We start from the raw sequence: 27,198 nt of genomic DNA, 5'->3' as shown, positions 1-27,198 counted from the left end.
ATTGCATATGTAGCTCATTCTAAATTCCTTGTTATACAATATATCATTTTGTTACCATCTCTGTCCAGTCAATGGAAAATTCACATAAATAAACAATTATTAACTTTATTATTTATAACATAACGATGATCAAATCTGGTTGGAGACCCCTCTATGAATTTTTTGTCTAAGGCCCCAGCAGACTCTCACTATGTAAGACCTAGTACTTTTAATTAAGCATATGTCTGGGTTCATGGTGAGGTATCTCACAGGTTTTGCACACTGTACCTCACTGCTAGAGTCACATTTAAAATATGTTGCTTGCTGTTACATCAATACACACTTATAGTTTTTAAAGTAGTTTATTCTGTTTCATGACAGTTGCATTGACAGAATCAAGCATCTCACAAATATTACAAGGGTTTTATATCGAAGAATTAAGAAAAACACTAAAATATCCTCAACTTTGTGAATATAACTATATACAGTGCTGGCAATGATTTAGTCACCATTGTTAATGAATCATACCTCTTTATATAAGGAAAAAAGCTCTCATATGTTTTGCTCACAGTTCCCACTCTATGAATGGCATTAAATTTGTCACAGCATGAAATCATGAAATCTTACATTTCCCTCAAAAAGCTCCCGTGACATCTGGGGCCCCTGAAATGCATTAGAACCACTCAAGTAGTAAACATAGCATTGCTTTTAGTATATGATTTACTATTACTGATCAACTACAGAAGAAAATGCTTGTTGTATTGTGCAAGAAATCTACTATTTTCAAGATGAGATACATAATGAAAATAAAATAGAGCAGTCATCGTTCCTTCACAAAAAAGAAAGAAAAAAAAAGGCTTTTGTTGTTAGGAAGACACTTCCATTGAAGATACAATGGTGTTCAGATCATAAAATTAAAAATGTATAATGTGAAATGTACCTATGCACTGCTTTCTCAATAATTTAAGTAATAAAAGAGAAACATTTAGGAATCATCAAGTATCATTAGCTGAATTTTTGCATCTCTTCATATATATCAATGTCTATACAGAATATGCAAGAAAGATCCACTGCAAAAGGCACTATAAAGAAGTAATGCTGAATCCACAGCATAATGAAAAGTATAAATAGTACATTTAAGCACAACCAGCCAGACAATACCCGCTTTCCTGTGAAACACCACAGTTTTATGGGAGGATGGTGAGCAGTGGCAGGATTGCTTGTTTGATTATAGTTTTATCAGAGCTGGACACATTTTCCTGTGAACATCTGTGTTGTGGTTGATGGCTGGACAATGTGCGCTAGAGCATAACAGCAATCTCCAGGTGTTTGTGAATGGGGCCATGTTTGTGCTACCATAATATTTTGTGAGTGAGAGAGTTATGGTTTAATATGAGCTTAAAAAAACCCTTCAAAGGCATTCGAATGTTAGGGACTGTACACAAATTACAGTGCTGATAAGAACAAAAACACGCAGGGCTATTTATAGTTTGTTTTTGTTTAGTAAAATAGTTTTCTGTCTCTTGCAAATTCGCCATTCTGAACTCTGCAGGCGCTCTTCACGTGCAGTACATATACATATTACCCAGGAATCTTTTTTTCAAGGAACTAAAAGGTTACGTCATGCATTGGTTATGAAAGTCTAGACCTCCTTTTGGTTAGGTAAACTAGTCTGCTTGCATGTGGAAACGCTTGGAAGCACTATACCATCATATAGAGCTATACCACAAACTCCTCCAGTTCAGACAAGTTGGTGTTATTCTAGAAAACAGAAAGGTTGAAAAACGGAAAGCTCCACCCCTAAAGTTCCTGGAATCTAGAGTTCTTGGACTTTGTGGGGGGAGGTTTTTGGAGGTAAAATTATTTCCCTGGAACATGTAGACTACATGTAGACTCTGGTTTTGCAATTCCTCCAGAGTTCCTGGAAATACGCTTTTCAGGAGAGTCTTTCTGGTCCTTCTAACCCATGCCTCGCCTGCAAAATGAAGTAATGCAACTCACCCATCCCAAAATGTCAGACAATGTGTCCTGTGCGTAACATTCCTCATCCTTACAGTAATCCATGATACGTGCAGTCTGTAATAAAATGACTACAAAAAAATGACTACAGGTACAAATGACGGATGTGTTTGTGCATCACTTATTATATCAGAGGCTGCAGATATAACAAACCTGTGGGACTATTAACAAAATTAAGAATCTTACATTGTGGCTGCTTCCTTAAAGAAAACTTTCATCCATCTATAATTGCTGTACAGTCCCTTATTACTAAGCATTATATGTTTATAAATTAGAAAGAGATTGAGAGGCAGATAGACAGAACGGTAGAGATAGTATATATGTGTGTGTGACCTGAGCTGCATTGCTTCCTGTAGAAGTTACAGTAGGTGTGAATGGAGGTGCTCTGAAACATTAGCCTCATGGCTGCTGCTGATACTGGCTCTCTGTGGCTGTGTAGAAATCCTCCAGGACGCTCTGCAGGTAATCAAAGGTGGGGCGGTCCTCAGGTTTGTTCTTCCAGCACTCCATCATGATGTCATATAGTTCCTTGGGACAGCTATCCATACGTTGCATTCGGTAGCCCTTCTCCAAGTGGCGGATCACTTCTGGATTGGTCATACCTGAAAATAATGGAACAAATAAAAGTCAAAAGAATAGGAGTAATGTAGGAGTAAGACAATCTAGAGTGCTGTGGTGAAGGTGATGGCTCATTTGATTTGTTGGTCGATGAACCACTTTGATTCAGACCAAAAACTACAGGATGGACTCAAGAAAAATACTTATGGAAAATCTCTGTCTTTGTTAATGGATAGGTTTATCTAAAGGCTATGGATAGCTTCTCCCTTCATGACAATAACAATCCAAACTAAGGCAGCTATGTTATAGTTTTCCACTCAAGGTGATTTGGCTGCAGCGAATGAACTGTTATTTACTCTTAGTTGTACTAAGAGGAACTCAAAGAAGTCACTTGTTAACCTAAACTAGCTTCCTACTTGTTATTACAGTATGGTAAGAATGCAATCTGCCAATGAAGCTAACAAGCAAGTGCTAGCAATACCTGATAGAAACAACTAGAGCACTTACACGTACTTTATACATACAGTAAGACAGGATTTGTTATTCAAAGCATGCCTCTGAAATTGCTGCTCCACCCGACTGTTGTCTACCTCAACTTTGTGTGTATCAGAGCAAGAACACTACTATTGTTCATCTTCTTTAATACAATATGTCTGTTTTTTAACATTCTTTAGATTATTTAGTGTCCTCCTTAAGAATAAAGTCTCGTGTTGAATATCTCTGGTAACCTTCTCACTTTTTATACAGCCATGTTTATATATTCAAAAAATCCCATGCTAGCATGTTAGCTTTATTAATTGTTTTAGTAGGCCACTTTCAACCAAGTAAGCTTCTCCTGTGTGCCAACTATTTGTGCAAATGTCTTGCTTTTCATGGGATTTGTGTCAAACTCTTGTGTTTTCCACTTACCGGGGTATGGTGTACGCCCATAGCTGATAATCTCAGTCAGCAAGATGCCAAAGGACCAGACATCAGATTTGATTGTGAAAGAACCGTAGTTTATGGCCTCAGGGGCTGTCCATTTAATGGGGAACTTAGCACCTGGTTGGAAATAATTGAAAACCCAGTTAGATTAGGAACTAATGTTGACAGTGAGACATCACTTGTCACCTAAGGATACGGATCTCCTGGTCACATGTTTACAATGTGCAAACCATGAGGTAAGTCGCTCTTATCGTCATTCTCTGCTTGTTTTGATATTTTGTTCTGATATTTCACTGACACAAAGTCATTTCCCTTTGATTGATGAAACCATGACTGCTGCTATTTCATCTGTTCTGGGACGATACCTGCCCAGATCTTTTGTAACAGGAAACATTGCACTGTACCTTCCCTGGCTGTGTACTCGTTGTCTTCAATGATACGAGCCAGGCCAAAGTCGGCAATCTTGCACACCAAAGCCTTATTGACCAGGATGTTGGCAGCTCTCAAGTCTCTGTGGATGTAGTTCCTCTGCTCAATGTAGGCCATCCCCTCTGCAATCTAGAAACAAAAATGACAGAGAACAAAAGATGGTGCCAAAAATTAATATCACTGGCAAGGAAACACTGTTCCCTTTTTCTTTCAGTTCATTTTACTGCTGGTAATAATAGCAACAGATATTTTGCTATAATATGCATGAGGATTCACATGGGTACTCTTTCCCTTTAGCACCTTTGTGTTACTGCTTGATAAGATCAGCCTCTCTTGCTATCTGACCAATAAACAGTCATGGTATGATTTAATCAAAGCAGGTGACCTTTTTCCCTTCCCCTTCTCTCTCTGTTCTTTGTATTTAATAGGAACCACCTCAACAGCAACAAATATGCATACACCCCCACGGATTAACTGCAAAACTTGGATGTCTCATTCATTTGTCCAGTACTTTGAAGGTGGTATAGTTGTTAGATGGGCTAGTCTGAGTATTTCAGAAACTGCTGATCTACTGGGGGTTTCCCACATTACCCTCTCTAGTGCAGAAGAGAAAATACCCAGCAAGTGGCAGTTCCCTGAGTGAAAATGGCTTGCCTATGGTCAAGTTAGAAGTCAGAGAAGGATGGCCAGACTGCTCTGAACTGATATGAAGTTTAACAACTTTAACCACTGTTTACAAAATGGTAAGCAGAAGAACATCTCTGAACACACAGATATTGAACCAGATGGGATACTGTAGCAAAAACTACTTCATACTATATGCCACAGCTGTCAGTTAAAAACAGGAAACAGGCTGCAGGTCATGCAGGTCAATTGGATAACAGTATATTGGAAAAACATTGCATCCTTGGGTCAGAATTACGAATAAACAACATCAGAGCATTCGTTCTGTTAACAGTGCAGGCTGCTGATTGTGGTATAATGGTGTGAGGGATATTTTCTTGGCCCAGTTTGATTTTTTTAGTACTAACTAAGCATTGTTTAACCACCACTGCTTATCTAATTAAAATGTTTTTGCTAAGCATGACCATGCCTTTATGACTATAGTGTGTGTATCTTCTCATATCTGCTTGCAGATGATCTCAAAGCGGTTTTTAGAATATGAGTTCACTCTAGGCTACTCAAAAGACCTCAAAGTGATCAGAACTTAATCAAATAGAGCACCTCTGGCATGTGGTGAAACTGGGGATTTTGATCATGCACTGCGTTAACCGCATGAAGCTGTCATGTCAATATAGACCTAAATCTCTGAGGAATGTGTCCAGTACCTTGTTGAATCTATGCCCCAAATAATTAAGGCAGCTCTGAATGCAAGTGCTAGCAAGGCGTAACTAAAGAAGCGGCTGGTGAGTGTGTATGCTTTGTGTTTACTGCTAAAGAAGTGACTGTTAGCACAAACTGGTGATATGTAGATAAAACTAAATAGGATTTAACTGGAATGGTAATTAGAGTAAACTAGCCAATCAGGGTAAAATAAGCACATATTCTCAAGGTACACTAGCTTCAAAGAAATGGTATGCTTGAAAATTTTAATTTATCCTGTTGATGTGTAACAGAAAATGTCTGTTTTTGAAGATTTACGTTCATTCTTAAAATATTCAGCATGATGGCACAATGTAACCTGTAAACACTTTGGTTGGACCATTTTGTTCAGTGTTACTGGTAGGCCAGTACCACTACATTACCCTTTAGGGAGTCTTAATCATTTTACTTTACTCAGTTTTACAGTTAGAATTTCTCACTGAGAACATAAACACAAGAGCTGAACCTTGAAAATGATTTTAATATTTGAATGTGTGCTTTGCACTGCATACAAGCACAAGTTTCATTTACAGCCAGAAAACCAGGGAAACAGGTGGGACAAGCTTGCAAATGCACCGGTACTAAATGTGACGAAGAAATTCTCACCTGAGCAGAGAAGTCAATGAGCTTTGGAAGCTGGACTCGGTTGCCCTCATCACTCTTTAAGAAGTCTAATAAACTACCTGTAGGCACACAAATGCAAAAGTATTAACATACAGATGGTATTAATTATTAAACTGATAATTATTATTATCACCCATTTTAACCATAGCCACTGCTTGTATTAGCTATGATCAGTTCAGTTCAGTTCAGAGCTAGCCTTCCTGATGAACTGATCATCAGGAAGGCTAGCTCTGTGGTTGGCATGAAGCTGGACACTCTGGTGTCAGTGGCAGAGAAAAGGACACTAAAAAAATTGATGGACATTATGGACAATGCTGGGCACCCTCTGCACACGGCCATAACCAGAGGAGTCTGTTGAGTGACAGGTTGCTTCTCCCAAAGACAAGAACCAACAGACTTAAAAACTCCTTTGTCCCACATGCCATCAGACTCCTCTCTGGAGGGGAGAGGGAGGGGAAACAGGAGGACAAAGGAGGGGGGAACAACTAAGCTGTAGTGCCTCTTCACTTCCACTTCACTCTGCAATACTTTTTGTGCAATACTTTTTGTTAATAGTCAACGGTGCAATAAACTTCAATACTTGAAATGTGCAATTCCCTTGTATTCTTATTCCTATTTATTCTATTTATCCCTTTCGTATATTTTATTTATATATGTCTCTGTATTTATATATGTGTATATATATATAATATTCTGCTCACGTTCTGTAACTTCTGTCGGTGCTGTGCTTTTGGAAACCGAATTTCCCAGAGGAACCCACCCGAGGGATTAATAAAGTTTTATCTTATCTTATCTTATCTTATCTTATCTTATCTTATCTTATCTTATCTTATCTTATCTTTTTCAAATGTTCTTTTACCTCACAGCAAAGAGCATCTCCCTTCATTTTTAGTGTAACATAGTGTAAACATTTTGGAATGTAAATGTCATGGGAAAACATTTTTCAAAGATGTTGCAGCAATCGCTGACATCAATCAAAATACACACTCAGGTACACACACACACCTTTCTCCATGAACTCTGTGATAATATAGATTGGCTCCTCTTTGCTGACGACAGCATGAAGTCGAACCAATTTGTCATGTTGTAGAGTCTTCATGAGGTTGGCCTCCATCATGAAGGCTTCCACTGACATGCTGCCAGGCTTCATGGTCTTCACTGCTACCTTGGTGTGTTTGTTGTATGTGGCTTAAAACAAACAAACAAACAAAAAAATTACAATTAGGAAATGGATTTCTATCTAACATCACAATAAACAAATGGATTCTACAATGATGAAAATCTATCTCACCCATCCACACTTCTCCAAACTGGCCAGCACCAAGCCTCTTGTCCAGTTTGAGTGAAGATCTTGGGATTTCCCACGCATCCTTCTCCCATGGCTTTTCAGGTTTTGGACTCAAGCATGGGTTGGTCAGGGACTGACAGAGACCATCTCCTTGCTCTGTATGTAGCAGAATGAATATTTAGCAATTTGATTTTGTACCTCTGTGGTAGAAAAATATAAAATAAGAAATAATGCTATTGAGAAATCATGATGGTAGTACTCGTCTCAGAGCAATGCAATGTTCCACAAAGGCTGCCATATTAAAGTTGGCCAGCAGAGTGTGCTCTGCACTACTATTAGAATAATGTTTAATGGAATGCAAACTAAGCTGGAGTTGCTTGGCAGCCCCCAAGAAGTCCCAATGTCAGCATTTTAATGCAGACAGAAAAGAACCTAACAGTGCTATTAAAACACTATGAGCACAGCTGTGAAAAGTTCGAATGAGTCAGCACAGGACTAGAGCATGAGATTTGTTCATAGTTAGAACTCACTCTTGTAATGGCTGACCAGCTCCTGCAGGGTGGTGAAAGTGATGCGGGGAGAGATGTAGAATCCTCCATTATCCAGTGTACGAATCTTATAATGCTTCACTGTGTCGCCGGACTGAGGATCATTGTCCCTGACAGACAGAGAGTAGCTGCCTGTGGAAAAGGAGAAACAGCATCTTATCCACAGGGAATTTCCAAAGCAAATTAAAGCAACACACAAGAGATATAGCTTGAACTGGAGTGTATTTTCTCTTGTTTTCATTTCCTTTAAGGAAGCAGAAAAAGCTGTGAGCATCACATGGACATTTCATCACAATTTAAATTTTATTCACGCTAGTGTTAACAGGAAGTCATGTGTCTAGTCTTCAGACACTTTGGAAATGTAGCATTCATTTTCGTGCATATTTCTTATTCATATTTCCTTTTATCGCTTCTATAGTTATGACTCTAAATGCTAACATAAAACTAACTAAAACTAACTATTAACATTAAAGCAATTAGCCCACGTATATACTGTCCTTTGTTACAAAGAAATATTAATATTATTATTTTAATGTACGATTTAGTCCATGTTTCAACTTTCTTCTCTTAGCCAGCAAAAGAACAAAGAGTGTCTTTCTCAAATATACATCACTTACCTTTGGTAGTCTCACTGTCTCGGATCATGAAGGATCCAATTTTGTTCCCAGGGGCCAGCAACTGCCTCTCAGCATCTTTCCTGCTTACGCCCTTAAAGAACCACCTTAACAGTAGGAAACAGATAGTCAGTACTGAAACCTTTTAGTGGCTATTTTTTACATGCCCTCATTTTACTTTCATATTGTGTGCTGTGTTACCAAGTTCATTTTCAGTTTAAAAACGTGACATCTAAGTATGTTTAAATATGTTTAGCTTACATAATGCTCATTTCCCTATTATCAATAATAACACTATGTCATATTATTCGTTTTACTAGCATGGTACACAAGTGGATGTGCGTGTGTGTGTTTCTGTTCAGTGTGAGTCTGCTTACTCCTCTGCCTCCAGAGTATCTTTGGCTACATAGTTACTGGGGATGTAGCCTTCCTGACCTGTGCTGATTAACATAGCTCTCCACCACTCGCCTGATCTGCAGAGAGAGTGAAAGACACCATCTGTAAAGACTTAACAGAAACATGACAAGTCAGAAGTGTCACAAGTCCCAAAACTAAATTTGGAACACGGAACAACCTGATAACTCTTCAAACCGCAAATAATAAAAACCATCTTTTTTGTGGTTGAACTTACTCTTCTAAGATTTTCAGCTTATCTCCCTTCTTGAAGCCAAGGTCTCCCTCGTGAATGGCCTCATAGTCGTACAGTGCCATGGCAATACTCTCCCCTAAAGCAGAAAAAAAGAAAGCAGAGGAAGGCCTCATGCACTGCTGCTGTCATGTGCAGAGTAAAACTTTTTTTCATTTCATTTTTTCATTGTCACCTTAAATCTATGTGCATGAGGTTTTTGGCCAGTACTGCTAATATGTGAGAGCGACTGATTGTTCTGTTTGTTTCAGTGGGCATTTAAGCTAGCACTAGGTTCACCATTTTCTGGCTACAAGACTGACTTCCTTGTATGCTTGATAATAATAGCAATAGGGCTAGTTTTGAAGGCCTGCGTGGTGAGGCAGTGTGAGGGGTTATCGCTCTGCACCCACACGCTGAGTCTTCTTCCTCTTTCTGGCATAAAAGACATAGCTTTCTGCATCTAACCAACACTGACCTACATCTAGGTTTTTTAAACGTGACATATTTGTTCTCATATATCTTTGACATGTATTTGTGATGGCAAGGAAAACACCTGTAACTGGCTAAACGTGCTACTTTAATAAAAGATGTGGAATGAAGTCCCGACATGTTAGTGTTGCTGTATGTATAGAGTGAGACTCACCATCTGCAATGTTTGCATTGGAAGGCATTTTGGCCTGTGGAAAGACAGATAGATAAAAAAGTAAGTTCTTTCAAATAATAATTTCAAAATCTAAAAGAAAATCTTTTAAAGCTGTAGTAATTATGGCAAACCCTGCACAAAACACTAACAGGCAGTTAAAAATTGGACTTGTTGTCCACCCACTTCCTGGTGGTATTATGGTGTCACATCATTTTAGTTATTCTCTTCAAATTCAATAATAATAAACTACTGTAAAATTTGAATGAAATCAAAGTAATCTGAAATCCAAAAAATCGGGTTATGAATTGACTGTGTGTGATGACATAGCTTAAGTGCTGTCGTTAACCACATGCCTCATGGCCAGAAAGAAGCGGCCCATTGCTGCATGTCTTACCCTCTCTCTCTCCCTGCTGTCCTCTCCATCTCCACTATCTCTATCCAATAAAGGCAAAATGCTAAACAAGAAAACATATAGTATGGCATATAGTACATCTCATCTTGAAAAAGCACTCTGAGGGAAATTCAGTAATCCAGATCTGGATTAATATCCCCTCTATATTTTCTTCTGTTTCCTGATGGAAATATTTAGCTCTTTATTTGCTGAAAAGTTGTTTTTCTACATCAGTTGTTTGCAATTTGGTGTTTAGAGGTTTCAGTTATAGGGGCTTTTCTCTGTGACAACTCACAGAGGCACACAGTGAACATACACGCAATGAAATCACTTTAATCAGTCAATTACATTTTATTTATAAAGTGTCAAATCATCTCAAGGCATCTTACATTGGAAAGCTTGGATCATATCTCTGTCCATCTATACATTTTGATGACTCTGTGAGTAAAATGAATATCAAAGGAGCCCTCCCTTTTATTATAAAAAATTGTGTAAAGGATATGCTACCCAGGATTCAAGTTTGACAAATGTCCTATAGATAAAGCTTGATCAATTGCTTTTCTTTCATTGCAAATGTATTTATTAGTTTCAAGCACATTAATGTGCTATTTCAATAAAATAATTGGTTCTTATTCGACATGGTTGATGTTTTTAAACCCCATGCTGGAGGCATGTTACTGAAAACACACATTTCAAAGGAAGGAAGGACTTTGTCATATCAAATCTAGAAATCTAAATGTGGTGTAGAGTTAATTTTGTTCGAGGTTTCTGACATTTAAGTCGGCTCTTTGTGTCACACAGTTTTTAACACAAAGTGTTTATTTTTTTACAATGGTAAAAATAAACAGAGTTATGTAGAAACCAGGCATGTAGATGTAACATCTGTATATTTAGACATCTTTAAAAGAATACTATGTGCATGTCGAGAGCCGACTTATCCCTTTTCATTCTACATCTCCTAGCTGACTGCTGTGCTCTGCTTCTGCTTCTGTTACTTCCTCTTTCTTGACTAAGGGTGAAAGAGATGTTATAGTCAGTACACAGGAAACAGTAGCCGGAGGAACCGCACTTACCGACCGCAGCACTGCTGCTTACCCGTGCCACAGATCAAAGTCTGGCCGGTATGCAAACTCACAACAAGTCACAGGCTCAAGTTAAGAGTGTGTGTTGTCACGCATATATCCTCGTTGAGCAGCACAGGAGAAGTGACTCCTATCACTTCTGAGTCAGTGAAATGTGTTCTTGCTCTTCTGTATCACTAAAGTAAATACTTGTAATATGTTATGAATCATAAATATTTGTCTTTTAAAGCCAAAAATTTGTCTGCCCCTTTTATTTGGACCAAAACAAAAAATGGAATGTACTTTCTGTTTATTTACTACAAATATATTTCAGTTTGATTCTACTTTATGCTTGCAAGCTACTGCACTTATTTGCCAGCTGTTGTTTATTTTAAGACGTCAAACATTAAAACAAAAGAGGTACATTCATCCAGCACTTCTCTCAAAAAGATTACATTATGTGAAAAAAGGGAATGCACATATGAAAAATAATGGTATGTTATCATTTTCAATCTGTGAACAACCATTAAGTTAAAAGCCACTGGGTTAAAGTGCCCAGTAGCATTAAGTAGCTACAACAGTCACTCGCTAGGGGAAGTTGCGTATTCCTCGACTAGTTGGTGAGTGGCTGCTGCCTTTCACTGGCCACAAAGAGGGTGCTACAGCGCGCAGCACCAGTTGTCTATAGGTTGCACACAAGCTGCGATTGTTAACCTTTGGGTGACTAAAGCGATCGCCTGGTGACCAAAGCAGGGTTTTTTTGGTGCAGCACACCAATCAATCACTTGTCAACTTTTTTTATGGTGGTTACAATAGGGTTACTGAGCTGTATTGATGCTTTCATAATGACTGCCTCCAACCACTTGCATATTGGTTGGAAAATACAAATTTTTCCTTTGAAAAAGGCCTGTGTGACTGGGGCCTAACCTAATACTAAAGTAAATAATGATCAGAAATTGGTGGTAGGAGCAAATGGGAACATAAATGGCTGTCTGTCTCTGTCTCTGTGATGGACTGGTCACCCGTCAGAGGTGTACCCTGTATCTTGTCCTATGACAGCTGGGATAAACTCCAGTCCAAGTTCAATCAACAATTATGGTAAAATTATATTGCTAATAGTGTGGTGAGTTAGACCAGTAAATGTTACATTTAACATTATTTAAGTGTGTCATCTAGTAGAACCTAACATATAGCCAGTGGCGGTAATAGAGGTTAATTACAGGCTAACAAAATGAAACACTTTATGTTGTAACATAAATGGACTACTTACAGCTTTATTCCCAGAGTTTCCTGTGGTTGGGTCTTTGACATAGTGGGCGGTCTGTGCTCGGTTCTGCAGATCATCATTACCTGTTCCTTTGCTGTGAGGCTCTTGCTCCTTTTTTGAGCCCACACAACCCATGGTGAATTCTGCAAGGTAACAACAGGAGGAGAAACAGCAAGATGTGAGAGCTTGGACACCAGCAATATTTTTCAGGGTATTTGCCCCCTAAACCTAATAACTATTTGTGCAACCTTTGGCAGAAAAAACAGCAATCAAGCATTTGTAATAACTGCCAGTGAGTCTTTTACATCACTGTGGAGGAATTTTGGCTAGTTCTTCTTTGCAGAATTGTTTTAATTTAACCACATTGGAGGGTTTTTGAGCATGAATGGCCCGTTTAGGGACAGTTACTTTTACACAGCATTGTATTGGTTTTATTCAGAGGAGAGTGGAGTGTACAAACTAAATTAATATAGTTTAGGAATTGTGGAATTTTTTATGTAAATATAGTATCAAAAACTGCAACAAAAAACATGTTTCTACCTTTTCTTACACAGAAGGATGTTTAAAAAGCACAACATTCATAATAAATGTTTAAAGAGTTAGCTAGCTTGTAAGCTTAATAAATAATGTCTCAAATGACCTTTGAGAGAACTACAGAGGATTCTTTGCTTAGTTAAAGTAAAGCCAGATCCTTCCTTGTAAATATAAGCTGAATATTCATTTGTTTACAATCATTAATTTTTGTTTTTTTTTACTTCCAAATAGGATTGTCCACACATGAAACAACTAAAACCAACCAATATCTTAGCTTATCACAGCTCACAATTAATCCTTATGTATCATATTTTTGCTATGTGGATAAAGGAAAAGAGAAGTAACTCAGGGGGGTGGCTGAGGTGAATGGATGGGCCAATGTTACTTTGAACATGGGAGTCTCGACTCCAAACCAAAACTCAGCATTACTTATAGTGTCTATAAAATACTCTAATCTTACAGCTAAACTTCCTGTGGGTTTCAGTTTAAAAACATTAATGGGTTACTTATAAACTCAGAGTCAATGTCACTAATCAAGTCTATGAAATTCATAATTGCTGCTGAGTGCAATTGCAGCATTGGATACTTCCAATCATACCCTTCAGTAACACTAAGAACTATGTAGTCCAAATAGGTGTCAACACAGGAAGAGACTAGGAGCGATGTAGTCATCAGAGACCATAAAATGTAATGTTACTCACCATTCAGAGGTGAGGCATTCCACAGACTATCAATGAGAGTCAGGAATATTGCTGATTGACAGTATGGTAAATGCATGAGAAGGGTACCAACATCTAAAATGTCCATTAGCCAAAAAATTGTTTACTAAAACTGATTAATGTCAAATCTTTGTAGAAGTGGAGTTTCATTAAAACTTTTCTTTGGAGCACTCGTATATGTGGCTACTACCACAGTCGGTAGCTTTCTTTTGTAAGAGACACTCTGATCTTGATAGGACTTCCTGGTAAAATAAAGGATATACCTCTTCTTGTGATTCTTTAATAAGAGGAGCAACTTGCTATTAGCTATTATTCTCATTTCATTTTTCGAGAATTTTGAATTTGCACATGTTGAAATCCTAACTTTAAGTTATGTTTAATACAGACCTGAACTGATCAAATATTGTTGATGATCAAAAACAATAATGGTATGAAGCTTTGAGGTACATTAACTCAGTGGTCATCATTGGTGATGGCCTAATGATGATAATAATTGAGCTCTCACTGGGTTAACATTAAGCAGATTAATCTTAGAGTAAAAAAGGCATTTGTGATGAAGTCCCTTTGACATTTTATTGGTCATTACATGGGTTTAATCAGTTGAGGCTCGGCTGAGAGCAGACATTATCTCAACCCAGTTGCTCTTACTGTAAATGTACTGTGAAATTTCTCTAATAATGGGTGTGTAAGGTGGGAAAACAGCATGTGAAGATATATGTGTCACCACAGATGGTAGACTGAGAAGAGAAAGATGCCTTAAAACTCAGATGACCGTGAGTAAATGTTTTTGATATACTGCAGGCTTCTGCAAACTCCACACTACTGCTGTTTGTTCTGAATAATTCATATGTTCTCACACATGTTCGTGACTCACTTGATGATGTTTGCAGTTTTGGCAAGTAAGTCTTTCTGTGTCATGTGCCAAGAAAAAGAATTTCCACACAAGTCTCTGTTATTCATCTGTAACATCTAGGGAATGCATCCCTGTATCACACTGTATCAGCACATGTATGTCTGTATATGTAAATGTGTATGCAGATAAATGGAACAAAGTTTTACAGGAACAAGAACAAAGAGAGAGTCTGTGATAGGAGATGGACACTGTGTTTGATAGCACATGCACAGATAGAGAGGACACAAGAGAGACAGCTGTTCATGTCTGATCTCTCGCCACCTCAGAGAGGCAGATTATCGCCCTGAGCAAAGGAAGCCTAAACAGAAAAGCCACAAAGCAGCAAAAAACATCAGCGGTTATAGAATTTTTCGTGTTTTCTCCAACTGGCTGTTGATCTGTTCTGGAAACTGCAGATTATTATGGCCAGCAATCATTACCGTACTGTCAATTATGTACAGTGGCGAGCAATGGAAAATGTTTAGACACAGGAAGTGGTGTTACTGAGGTCAAAATTGGTGGCGTTAACATATTTACTTCCCCTTTTCTCTGCTCCAAACCTTGTTCCTCTTCAGATGTCTACTTGAGGCCTCTTTGACTTCTATATAAAACTCTCAGTTCAATACCTCTAGATAATGAACGGTCATGCTGCCGCAGTTTTTACTGATGCAAAATTAAAATTAGCAAAACAGTAAAAGAGAGAGTTTGACTCTGTGAAAATGCAACTGTCAGTGTCTTGTCCACATGTGACGCGCCTACAAGACACTTCAAAGACAAACCAACATGTCCACACAGCCTGAATCAAAAGTGCCAGCAAAAGGACCACTGCAGTGGAAAAAAACCTGAGTCCTCAGGCTGGGATTTTGGCGCATGAAATCCTAACAGCGCTTCATATAGCAGCATAATTTGAATATCAGTGTATCCAGTGATAATATCCTAAATATGTCTCATCGCCAGTACGCGCATAATCTTTACAAGAGTATAATATCAGTTTGATTGTGTGGGTGGCAAGTTGTTGCTGTGCCCTTGCTACCAGTATGTGAGAGCCTTAAAGCATCACAGTGACTTTAAAAACTTTAAAAGCTGCTTATCCTATGCAAAGTATAAACACAGGAACTATTTTTTCAATTACATCTCTGTAACACTCAATAAATGCAATAAAAAGAACAGCAAAACATTTTTCTCCAAGAGTTATCTACTGCAATTAAGCTCTAAAGTTAAAGACAAGATCTGTTTTGCAGATAATTCAAACTGGTCTATTTGCTAAAAGTAGCTTATTGCACATATAGTGAATGGTTTACAGGATTTTTCACTCAGGCAATGAACTAGAGGGCATAAAAGATTAAATGTGAAGCATAAATGAATGAATAAACCTGTATTTGGTCTAATGGCCTTTAGAATACAAAAAGTCAGATTGTGCAGAAGTATATGGGAAAGCAGATCTCGGTAAACACTTTCACGAGCAGTGAATTATTTGGATAATTTAAAGTCTTACTAAAAAAATAATGTTTTTCATAAGGTATGGGCCCATTAGAGTCAGAAAGACAGATAAAGCTGCGCATTGTTTAGAGCGGGCCTTATTTTGTGACCCGTAGCTATCGCAGTGCTCCAGGGTTTCTCATTCAGATCCAGCACTTTGCTTGTCATGTCTGGTTTCAAAATGGCAAGATGGTGACGGTTAAAATGCCCCGCTAGGGCCTCACAATGGGGCCACTTTACAGCTGTGCGCAACATTTTTAGATCTAAACAAACTTAAAGGCAGCTTTATAAACCCTGTTTTTGTCATAAATACTCTTTGTGGTAGCAAATGATTCAACATGCTGTTAATCCCAGTGCTTATACTCTGCCCGTACATTACAGATGCATAGATGCTACTCTTCACTGGAACACCTGGGAAAACAAATCCACTAATGACTTTACTGTAGCTTCTATTCGGAGCTTTCTGTCAATGAACATGACTGACAGCAAAACTGTGTTAATCCTAATGGACTGTGCCTCCAGGTTATGAAAGCTGGGAGTGTGAGGATTATCAGTTCTGCAATAGAAAGACCTTGGATTCCCAAAAACCTGAATGTTGTATTTTGTTAAAAAGAAAAACAAATCTCCCCAAAAAGCTAACCAGTCTCAAATAATGAAGTTTTCGAATTTAACCACAGTGAACGTAACGTGTTCATCCACTCCATCATTATGGATTAGAGGGGATGACGACTCCTCCTCTCATCAGAGAATTTCTCTTTTTTTTCAGGTGTTTTCTGAGAATTCCGAAAATTAACATAAATATTAAACATACTGATTAGAACACACTTGTTTTTTGAAGAGTATAAAAGAAAAAAATGACAATGATTGCTTAACATGAAGCCAACTGAGTTGAACTAGCAAAAAGAAAGTATTTCTAAAGACTACTAATTAACATATCTTGCTTTGACAGTACTTAGGAAATACGAATATAACCGTGAACAACACCACAACCAAAGTGCGTGAAGTCATTAAAAAAAAACACACACACAAAAGTCTGAACTGATGAACTTCAGATATGCTGTTAGGCCTCCCACATACATTTATAAATAGTTGCCATTTCTGGATCTGGATCCATTTTGCTAAGGGGGTCTGACTATGGCTGCTAACCCATTTCTACCTAATAAGAACTTAATGTTATGTTACCATCTTTAGTGCTATGCTAGGCGAAATAATAATACATTTTTCTAACTAAATTAACAGAAAGATGTTGTAGTCCTAAATAAACTATACATAAAGAAATGAACAAACCACTTTACAACAATGTAATTTCATTGTGTCATGATGATCTTGAAAGACCTCTGACCACAGACATGTGGTGCCACTCCCCTGAACAATATGGCAAGTATACTGAGATACTGTTCTTATAAATAATAGAGGCCAAAGATGCGTCTGTGTATATATATATATATATATATATATATATATATATCTGGGCTTCCCCAGATTTAATACTTCATGCTGAGGCAACTGACTCCTAGAAATAAACTTTATAGTCATTGCACTGACACAAGTGTTTAATAAATATTGCTATATTATTCCACTAAATGTTAAACTATTGATTTTAGATTCTAAGAATGGTTTCCATAACAACAAAGTAGCAATACAGTCTAATTTAAAACAAAACAAAACAAACTTGTGTACATAAAGTAGGCTAGCAAAACAAAACCACTACCCTCTCGTCTGTTATGATTCTCACACCTACAAATGTTTACACTAAATGTGAAGCACAGACCAGAATGGAAACAAAACTACATCTGTAGTAGTTGTGAATGACTCGCCACCTATTATTCATCTACTTCTGCAGCAGACAAGGAATGAAGCTCCTAATTAGTGATTCATCTCATCAAAATATACAAAAATGAGTGGTAAAAGAACATGGGTCCTGTGTAAATGTGAAAGTGTATCAGTTTCTGTTTTGTAAAAAAATAAAAAACTTGGTTAAAAAAATGCTTTTATGGCATTTTTGTTTTCACCTTTTACTGGGGATACGAAAGACAAATTCATGGGAAAATTCTTATGCTTTGACTACGCCATCAGTTTCAGTTCTGTGCCTATGCTGTTCTCTCATTGTTTTTTCTCCTCAGCTCGTGGCCGAGACCACATCAACCTTCAAAAAAAGCACTACCTGGAACAATGGCTTTGTTAAACCCGTAAAGTCACCTTGTTTCTTTAACAGTAAAATCTTAAAAAACACATGGCGTTTAATGATAGAAATCCCAAATCTATATCTAGCTATCAATCTCCACCCATCAAAAACATGATTTTTATCACAGCAACAAAAGATAAAGTGTGGAGTTTGACACTAGGTTACGTCCCAAAATACTTTTTGGGAAGTACACTTACTTTCTTGTAAAGAGTTAGCAGGGAGTTTTACCACTCCTATGCGCTCAAGTTAAAAAGAGGCTATGGCCAGGAACCTGTAACCTTAGCATCACGACTGGAAATTGGCTTAAACAAATAGCATAACTCTGAGTCATCATATATATATATATATATATATATATATATACATATATACATAGCCCTAAGATAAACAGCCAGTGATGACTGGAACACCGTATGTTGTACGTTACATTTCAGTTCAAAACATCACAAATTGGAGCTCTGTGGAAAATTATCATGAATTTATGATTTAATGTAAATGTCCCACTGTAATCACAGCCAGTATTTTTTTCATTATCTTTTCTTTTAAATAAATAAACTGTATTTAAAAAAAATGTTTTCTCTGTTTGTTTTTTGCTGCATAAAACAATCATATGGGCACTGATGGTTTGACAGAGGAGACTTTTCTTCATCCTGTATCTAATTTAAACACCACGGCGGCCCTAATAAACAGTCATTAAAACACTTTAAAGGCAGACTGCACATGTGCTAAAGGAGACTTGATGAAGACGATAGCATGATGAATTTGACTTCATTATCTGAGATCAGCTTGGCTCATCTACTTTAAAGACACCACTGACTGTCAGCAGTTTTGACCAGACCAAGTAAGGCTGCAGTGGCAAAAACCCTGCACTGACTTAACCAATGGTGGGATTTTTTTTTGTCTTTTTGCTTATGAATTCAATTTTTTTATTAGAAGGAGGAACTTATAATTTCTTCTTTCATAAGTGATGCTGGAACACTTTAAAATAAGCACTTTGTTTTTCAATAGCAACGTCTATAATACGACATCACTTCTGGAAAACATTAACCATGTCTATCAGAAGAGCATTGCTGCCTTTCAAATTGTGCATTTTTGATACGAGATAAGAAAACATATAGGCTCCCTAGCAAGTCATTTACTTTGATAATACCAACTTCTGAAAGCATATAAGTGAGGGTTAACCTTATGATTACGAGCTCTGATTGCAAGTACTCAATGATATAAATATGCAGACTTTAAAGAATTTGTAATGAACAATTAAACTAAGATACTTATTCAGTAATATCCTATATGGATGTTGACAGTATAACACCACTGTGCCTTCTAACCGACTCAAACTCTATGGCTGATAGTGTAAAGGCCCAGCTCAGAATTAGCAAATGATATACTATGCAAATGAGTGCCACTCCTAACACTAGGCTGTGTATTCATAAATATACGTATCCGTTTTATAGATCCTATTGTAGACTTGCAGTTGGAGCCTATCTGCTTCCTTTACCTGTCTGAGAGGTGACAGGTAAACAGGTGAGCATGGTATCAGGCTGGTTTAGTGCTCATGGCTTTAAGGAAGTATCTCATTTATTATCCTACATTTAAACTAGTCTGCTACAGCAACAAACATGAGCAAAAACTCTCTCAAGGGACAGAGGAGTGGAATTATTCATGCGTGCCTTGTTGGGCGGCCTTTCTTTTTTATGAAAAAGCTGCCAAGCTGTCTTTGTAGCTGTTTAGTACTGCCTCAGGCCATAACAACATCACCTGCCAGCCTGGCAAGGGACCAACAGAGAGAAAGACAGAAAAAGAAAGAAAGAAAGAAAGTTGACATCGTGTGAGCCTGGTTGGTTACTCCTGTGCATCTTTGTATAGTGCTGGCACTCAATAACACCTAATAAATTTGGCTGATAAGACACATAGCAATCAAAATGTGATAAAACGAAATAAAAATAGATACTTTCTATATGAACAAACTATTTTATTTATGCTTTGATTCTTATTTTATTATTATGTATTAGTATGACAGGTTTGGGTAACAAAGTTATAATCTGTGTAAGGTTGCACTTATTAACTTGCACTCTTGAAAAGAATATTTAGTTTAGGTGGTTTAATGTTATCCGTCATTAATTTCTGACTTCTCAGAGAAGTCCAATGTGTCAGCTCAAATTTGAATATTAAAAAATTGAATTTTTCCTTTGCCAAATAGATAACTAGAGCGATATTTTCTGTTTGTTTGTATTAAACAAGTTTTCAACAGATTTCTAAAATGTTTGTGTTTTATTGCTTTTATGACCTGTCGTCCAGTAAATCTTGAAGTAAGAGAGGATTTTCTTCTAACAACTGATCTTTCATAGATCAAATGACTGTAGTCAGGTGTACAGCATTTTAAGAGGACTTTTTTCTTATTGACTGTTATGCTGTACAATTCTAGTGGTCGATGTTTATTTTAAACACTTCCAAAGTTTCATAAAAAGACCGCTCAGGCTTCAGACTGCTTCAAATACTTAAAAAAAGCTGAACCGTGAATCACGCAAAGCTGCTCCAGTAGAGAGATGACTGAAAAAACACAATGAGCAAGGGAGGTACTCTCACTTATATGATGATAAATATAAAAACCGGTTAGTCGTCTTATTTGAGAAGCTAAAATCAGTTAGCAGAATATTTGAAACCATGTTCAATAAATTTAACACATTAAGTTCAGTTGAAAAAAAAACCAACTAAAAATTTGCATTATTTTTTCCACTTCACGGAGTCACTTCTTCATCTGGCATGAAAGAGTTACAGCAGTGGCTACTGGGGACATTTTGTACCCGATAATCCTGCACCCAGCGACTTTATAGGGCACTGACTGATTTTCAGTTTTCATCTTTATCAACCAACAAACAACGAATACTTAACATATATTAATGTTAACACATTTGAAGCATATACACCAGCTTTCCATCAGGAGGGTCTAGTCATTAGTCAGTCTGAGAATTGTGTTTCCTTTCAAACTAAACTAACAAACTAACTCATATAAATGTCATGTCAGGATAAATCGTGGTTATGTGTTGTGACGTGTTTGGAAAAGATGTAAAACTCGGTATCATACTATATACATAACATACGTAACAGATCAATTCCACTTAGACTGCGTAATACATAAATTTGAATAACAATTAGCTACACAAGAAAATATAATTGTTTCATGTTTTGTAATGTAATTAAAATAACTGGGTTGCAATAACCCTTGAATTTTCCGTTTAGACCATTTTCGAAAAATGACGCTGAAGTGACTTCAGGCCTATTAACGCAAGACAAGACGGGGTATTCAGCTCTGCTAAGTACTGTGATGTAATATCGGCATTTCTGCGGTGTGTCTAACACCTCCGGACTTTCTTTTAGTGCGAATCTGTGGGGTAAGAGCAGGAAAATACAAATAATTGTCTTCTCCACACTGCAATCATATTCGTCGTCTTCCTTTAGGGGCTCTGATTTTAAACCCATTTAATGTTTAAATTGAAAGCTGGTGTATAAATAGAGAACAGAAGTGAAACTAGTCTTGTTTCTGGTTTAGTCTAGATGGACATTCTAAAAATAACTCCCATGCACCCACTCACACGCACTGTCACAAACACGGTAAAGTACTTCAGACCCTCGTTTTAAAAGATTTTCACATTTAGAAAGTGATGCGGGACGCTCTCATAAAAGTGCTTTACTGCTGTACATCCCTGTAACACGGCCCACCGGCTCATCATCGCAGTTTATGCACCGTGACTTCTGCAGGCGGTGGCTGTCAAGCACCGTGAACTTCCTCTTTTTGGAAGTGAGCATCGCCTTTATAAAACTAAAAACTTGTGGATGGTCAAACATCCACTTTCCAAGTCTTACATAATTTTATTGTAACCGTTTTATTTCCTACCGTTATCTTTTTTTTTGTTTTGTTAAAATTTGTACATTATACCCTCTCACTCACAACTCAAGCGAACACACAACAGGACACTTACCGCGCTTTAGTCAGTCGCTTCGACTAGTATCTCTTTGGTTATAAATGATCTTCTAAATTCGGATGAGCGGGTGTCGAATATTCCTCATTTCTTTTAAGTGTTTTCCATCCCTTCCTAACTCGTGTGGGTCATCCCGGATATGTTGACAGGGCGGCGGAGCACAGCACACTGGACTTGCAGGAGGAAGTTTAAGCTGTACGCATCTAAGGTGGGGAAAAGAGGAACAAGCTCACACCAATCGTGCTCTTGGTTTCACTGACTGAAACAGCCGCTGGTGCCTTTGATACTTTGATGGACTCCAGATCAGAGAGCTACCAAACGCAGGAAGTTACATCAAGTTTCTTAACTACTGAGAGTTTGTATTTCCAGTTCAGTTTACACACTTGATAACGTATCCTGTGTATTTGCCATATTTGGATTAAAAACCTAATCCAGGTCAGATGGAAAAAGGTGGCTGTGCACAGGGAAGAGTGGATGGATAGGTTCACAGATGCGAGAGGCACATTTGCATGATGTACGGGATGGCTCTAACAGGTATTCAAATAGAAGTTTGACAGCTATCGTGCTCAGCAGGTCGTTCTGGGGCTGGAGGCAGGCCAGGCAGCAGAGGGAGGAGGAGTAGGCGGTTCAGCCCCGGGGTAACAGCAGCGGCTCGGCATTAACACATGAGAGAAAGCTCCCAGCTATAATCCTTAATCAAGAGTCAGGATTAGATTAGAAACGAAGTTCCCTCTGTCTCTGCGGTGATGAACAGAGACGGGAGGTGGAGGAGGGGAATCGGGATAAGAATAAAAGGGATAACATTAGTAAAATAAACAGAGAAAGGTACAATAAGGGCTTAGGATCGAATGAAGATGATCCTAGATAAAAACAGGGATGAAGGATTAAAGAGGCAGCTGCGGATGACCTGACTTTGTGACTGCAGATGTAGTGAGCCTTTTCTATTCTAAGGTACAGGCTTCACTTTGTGACTCTCAATAACCTCAGTGAGAAATGTTCCTCATTTAGCCCGTGAAAAGCCAATGTTAAATTATTAACCCAGACACAGTCAGAGTACACTGATGGGTAATTTGTTAAAGTGTTGTGAGGTTGCAATATCTTTATTGGGCCTTTCCATATGCAAAAAAACGACAACAAAATAAGCCAGAGTGAGCTTTATCTAATAACACCAAGCTCACACACCCTGATAGATTCAAATGAAACCTTTAGGGAGAAATGACTACCACCACAACCAAAAAAAAAGTCCAAATTTCAATCAACAACTTCTTATCTTTGCAAAACCTTTTACTTGTCATTGCTTCTTTTCCTGATTGCATGGAAATTTTGGTGGCCTAGCATGAATTCATTTCGTTAAATTCTGTGTATTTATTTATTGCAACAAAAGTCACGTCAAAGTATTTTAAATTTTAATATAAATACTCTATCAAGACATATTTTGAGACCTGTCCAGGCTGTGCTTTGCCCACTCTTGGGACACTAAGTTGGATAAAGAATTAAGAAAACGGATCAGTGGTTTCCCTACATGCAAGTGCTGGGCAACAGTGCTGGAGCCCCAAGTATAAACCTTACCAAAAACGAAAGTTTAAAGCCTAAAATTAAAAGTAGAGTCCTAAACCCAAAGTGGGAATTGGTTCCACAGGAGAGTTTTCTCATAGTTGAAGGCTCTGTCTCCCATTCTGTAGTTGGAAACTCTGGGAACCACAAGTAAGCCTGAACCCTAAGAGAAAAATGCTCCGTTGGGATAATAGAAAAACACACAATAGAACACTATGAGAAATGGATGGGGCTCCCTATAGAGCACGATTTCAATATTATTGAAACTGTGTGGAATCATCTTGACAGAGAACAGAACAAAATACAGTGGCCACTGAAGAGCTTTAAAATGTTCTTCACAAAGACGGGGAAACTATTCACGCAGACTACTTAAAGAAATTACAAGACAGCTTGCCTAAAAGAGGTGATCAGAGCAAGTGTTAACTTTCAAGCTAAATATAATTGTAAAAGCTCTGTTTTTGCCTCATATACTGTATTTTCATGTGTCCTTACACATATTTCAATAAATGCCTGTACCAATTTCCCCCTATCATAGCAAAACATAAAGAAATAAAGTGTGCCTCTAGACTTTTGCACAGCATTGTATATTTCACGAATTGAATGGACAGATTTATTTTAACCATGTATATTTTCTGTGACCAGTTTTGGAGTCCCTGCAGATGCTCTCTTCTTGTTATAACACAGTTCTTCATTCCACACCATCAGCAGGTGCTCGCTATGGTTGTTGGAGTTCTCTCACTAATATTGTTGTACCCTTAGCCTATAATATAAAATGAGATGATGCTAAACAAATGCAGTTGAATTAATAAATTGTTGCTATCTGATCAAACATGGATGAGATCAATTCATTCTCCATGGAGCCATGCAGACTGTTGTCTTGGATACTACACTCCTCAACCGCACATTCAGTGTCCTGTTCCTGAGGTCTGTTGCTATTTTGCATAATTGTAATTTCCCTGTTCTGTGATCTTTATAGATTTCCTCCTTATGCTGGTTATTTTTTACATGGGTTTTGAAATAATATTAAACAATAATTCCAATTTATTCAAACCCATCTTGTACCCACATGTGTGTACTATTTAAACTCAGGATGGCTGCAGGTTACAGGTTGTCACTCTGTGGAGATGGGAGGTTTGGGGTAGGGGGAGGTAGAAATATTGCAAAAAAAATTGCTCTTACTAGACCCCTATCACTTGCAAACAGAGTACAGAAGCTACTTGATGGCTACTTGATGATGCAACATACTCTTGCAATATACACTTATTTACTTACTGTGAATAATACTGTATCGGTTAAACAGAACACAAAGGTATAATTTTAGTCATGTCTGACCATGCTGATGATGGGGAATGGGAATGATGATATCGATAACATATGTTTTAACCAATCCTGCATTCTTTTCAGTGTCCACCAGGTGGTGATGCTTGTGGTTGCCAAAACAGTTCCAGTCCTATACAGGTCTATAGGAAAAGAGCCATCTGCCTTGACCTCTGTAAAAAGTGTCACGATGAGTTTGTCGTCTCAGTCTCTCATTTTTGGTCATACTTAACAGAAAATGCCATTAATTTGAAAAATTTGTTTATTCTAAGTATAAAAAAATAATAAAAATAAAGAAAAGTCATCCAATATGTCCTCACTGCTTTAATGTCAAATCCACCCCTCACTTGTTACATCTGGTTTCAAAAAAGCAAAGTGGTGAAAACATTCAGCTCAAGGCTTCAGCAAGGGACTTCACAAACAATGAATGATGCCACAGTGACTAACCCTAGTTCTCTTAAGTCTCTTGATTATTCAGATCAAAAACCCACACAGGCCAATTGTGATCACTGAGTGTTTTAGGGCCTTGTTCAGATTAAATAGAACAAGATATAAAGCATTAACACACATTAAAAAAAACAACCTTAATGACCTTAATACAGTGTAGTTTGGACCTGGAAGCAGGCTTTATATGTTATAACTTAGTAGTAGCTCAAGTCTATGTCCCCTGTTTTCTTTACACGCTTGTGAGCAAACAATTTCAGGAGAATCAGGTTTGCATATATATGTATATATATGTGTGTGTGTATATATATATATGTAGAGATAGATAGATAGATAGATAGATAGATAGATAGATAGATAGATAGATAGATATAGATAGATAGATATATGCCATGAGTGAATGAGACATCGTTTCACTGATCCACACCACCAGGATATACAGCAACGACATTGGAATGTCATTCAGATTGGAGAAGTGTAGTTGGATGATAACAAAGAGAGGGAAGGTAGTCAGAACTGAGGGGATTGAACTACCAGAAGGCAACATTGCAGACATCGAGGACAGCTACAAGTACCTGGGAATCCCGCTGGCAAATGGGAACCACAAAGAGGCCGCTAGGCAAGTCCTGAGGAGTCAGCTAAATGGTAAGAACAACATCTGGGCTGTCAACACCTACGCCCAGCCCGTGATCAGGTACCCTGCTGGGTTAATAAGCTGACCAAAGGAGAAGATAGAAGCCACTGACATCAAGACCAGGAAGTTCCTAGGCATGCCGTCGGTCGTGGCCATCTTCTTGATGTACTCGTGGATGTTTGTTGTCTCACCCTGGACCATGTTACTGACACTCACTAGTCCCCGTCCTCCTTCTTTCTGCTTAGCGTACCCCCTCAGGGTGCTGGACATGGGTGACCGCATGCTCAGTGAATACCTCAGACAGCAGAAACCGAAGAAAGAGGCCCCTGGATGGTATGTACCACCAGCAGATGGAAGTGGCTGACATACAGAAATCCTACCAGTGGCTGGACAAAGCTGAACTGAAAGACAGCTCAGAGGCACTAATCATGGCAGCACAAGAACAAGCTCTGAGCACAAGATCCATAGAGGCTGGGGTCTACCACACCAGACAAGACCCTAGGTGCGGGCTGCATAAAGATGCCCCTGAGACAATCCAGCACATAACAGCAGGGTGCAAGATGCTAGCAGGCAAGGCGTACATGGAACACCATAACCAAGTGGCCGGAATAGTAGACAGGAACATCTGTTCTGAATATGGCCTGGAAGTCCTGAAGTCAAAATGGGAGACACCTTCTACGGTGGTTGAGAATGACCGAGCTAAAATTCTGTGGGACTTCCAGATATGGACAGACAGAATAGCGGTGGCTAACCAAACGGACATGGTAGTTGTAGACAAGCAGAAGAAGACGGCCGTCGTGATAGATGTAGTGTTACAGAATGACAGCAACATCAGGAAGAAGAAACACGATTACCACTGGTCCCCGTGGTAATCGGAGTGCTCGGTGCTGTGACTCCCAAGCTAGGCGAGTGGCTCCAGCAGATCCCGGGAAAACATCAGAGATCTCTGTCCAGAAGAGCGCAGTCCTGGGAACAGCTAAGATACTGCGCAGGACCCTCAAGCTCCCAGGCCTCTGGTAGAGGACCCGAGCTTGAAGGATTGACCGCCCACAGGGGCGAGCGGGGAATTTTTTCTTTATATATATATATATATATATATATATAAAATTCCATGGTCAGCTCATG

The 27,198-nt window shown here is 38.3% G+C and overlaps 1 protein-coding gene across 1 annotated transcript; it reads right to left on the bottom strand.

The window, feature by feature from the left end:
* Nucleotides 1-325: 325 nt before the first annotated feature.
* hck (HCK proto-oncogene, Src family tyrosine kinase) lies at nt 326-22,373 on the bottom strand. The gene is made up of 13 exons (XM_005462764.4): nt 22,125-22,373; nt 12,339-12,478; nt 9,617-9,650; nt 8,977-9,070; nt 8,723-8,818; nt 8,349-8,452; nt 7,714-7,863; nt 7,187-7,339; nt 6,901-7,083; nt 5,878-5,954; nt 3,885-4,038; nt 3,466-3,597; nt 326-2,600 (listed from the first exon to the last, which is right to left on the bottom strand). Exons 2-13 carry the CDS (start codon nt 12,468-12,470, stop codon nt 2,398-2,400), a joined length of 1,512 nt encoding a protein of 503 aa, XP_005462821.1. The 5' UTR covers nt 12,471-12,478; nt 22,125-22,373; the 3' UTR covers nt 326-2,397.
* Nucleotides 22,374-27,198: the final 4,825 nt, after the last annotated feature.

Source organism: Oreochromis niloticus, linkage group LG20 (assembly GCF_001858045.2).
Source record: "Oreochromis niloticus isolate F11D_XX linkage group LG20, O_niloticus_UMD_NMBU, whole genome shotgun sequence".
In the NCBI taxonomy this organism is placed as follows: Eukaryota; Metazoa; Chordata; class Actinopteri; order Cichliformes; family Cichlidae; genus Oreochromis; species Oreochromis niloticus.
This window is presented reverse-complemented; position numbering and strand designations above follow the sequence as displayed.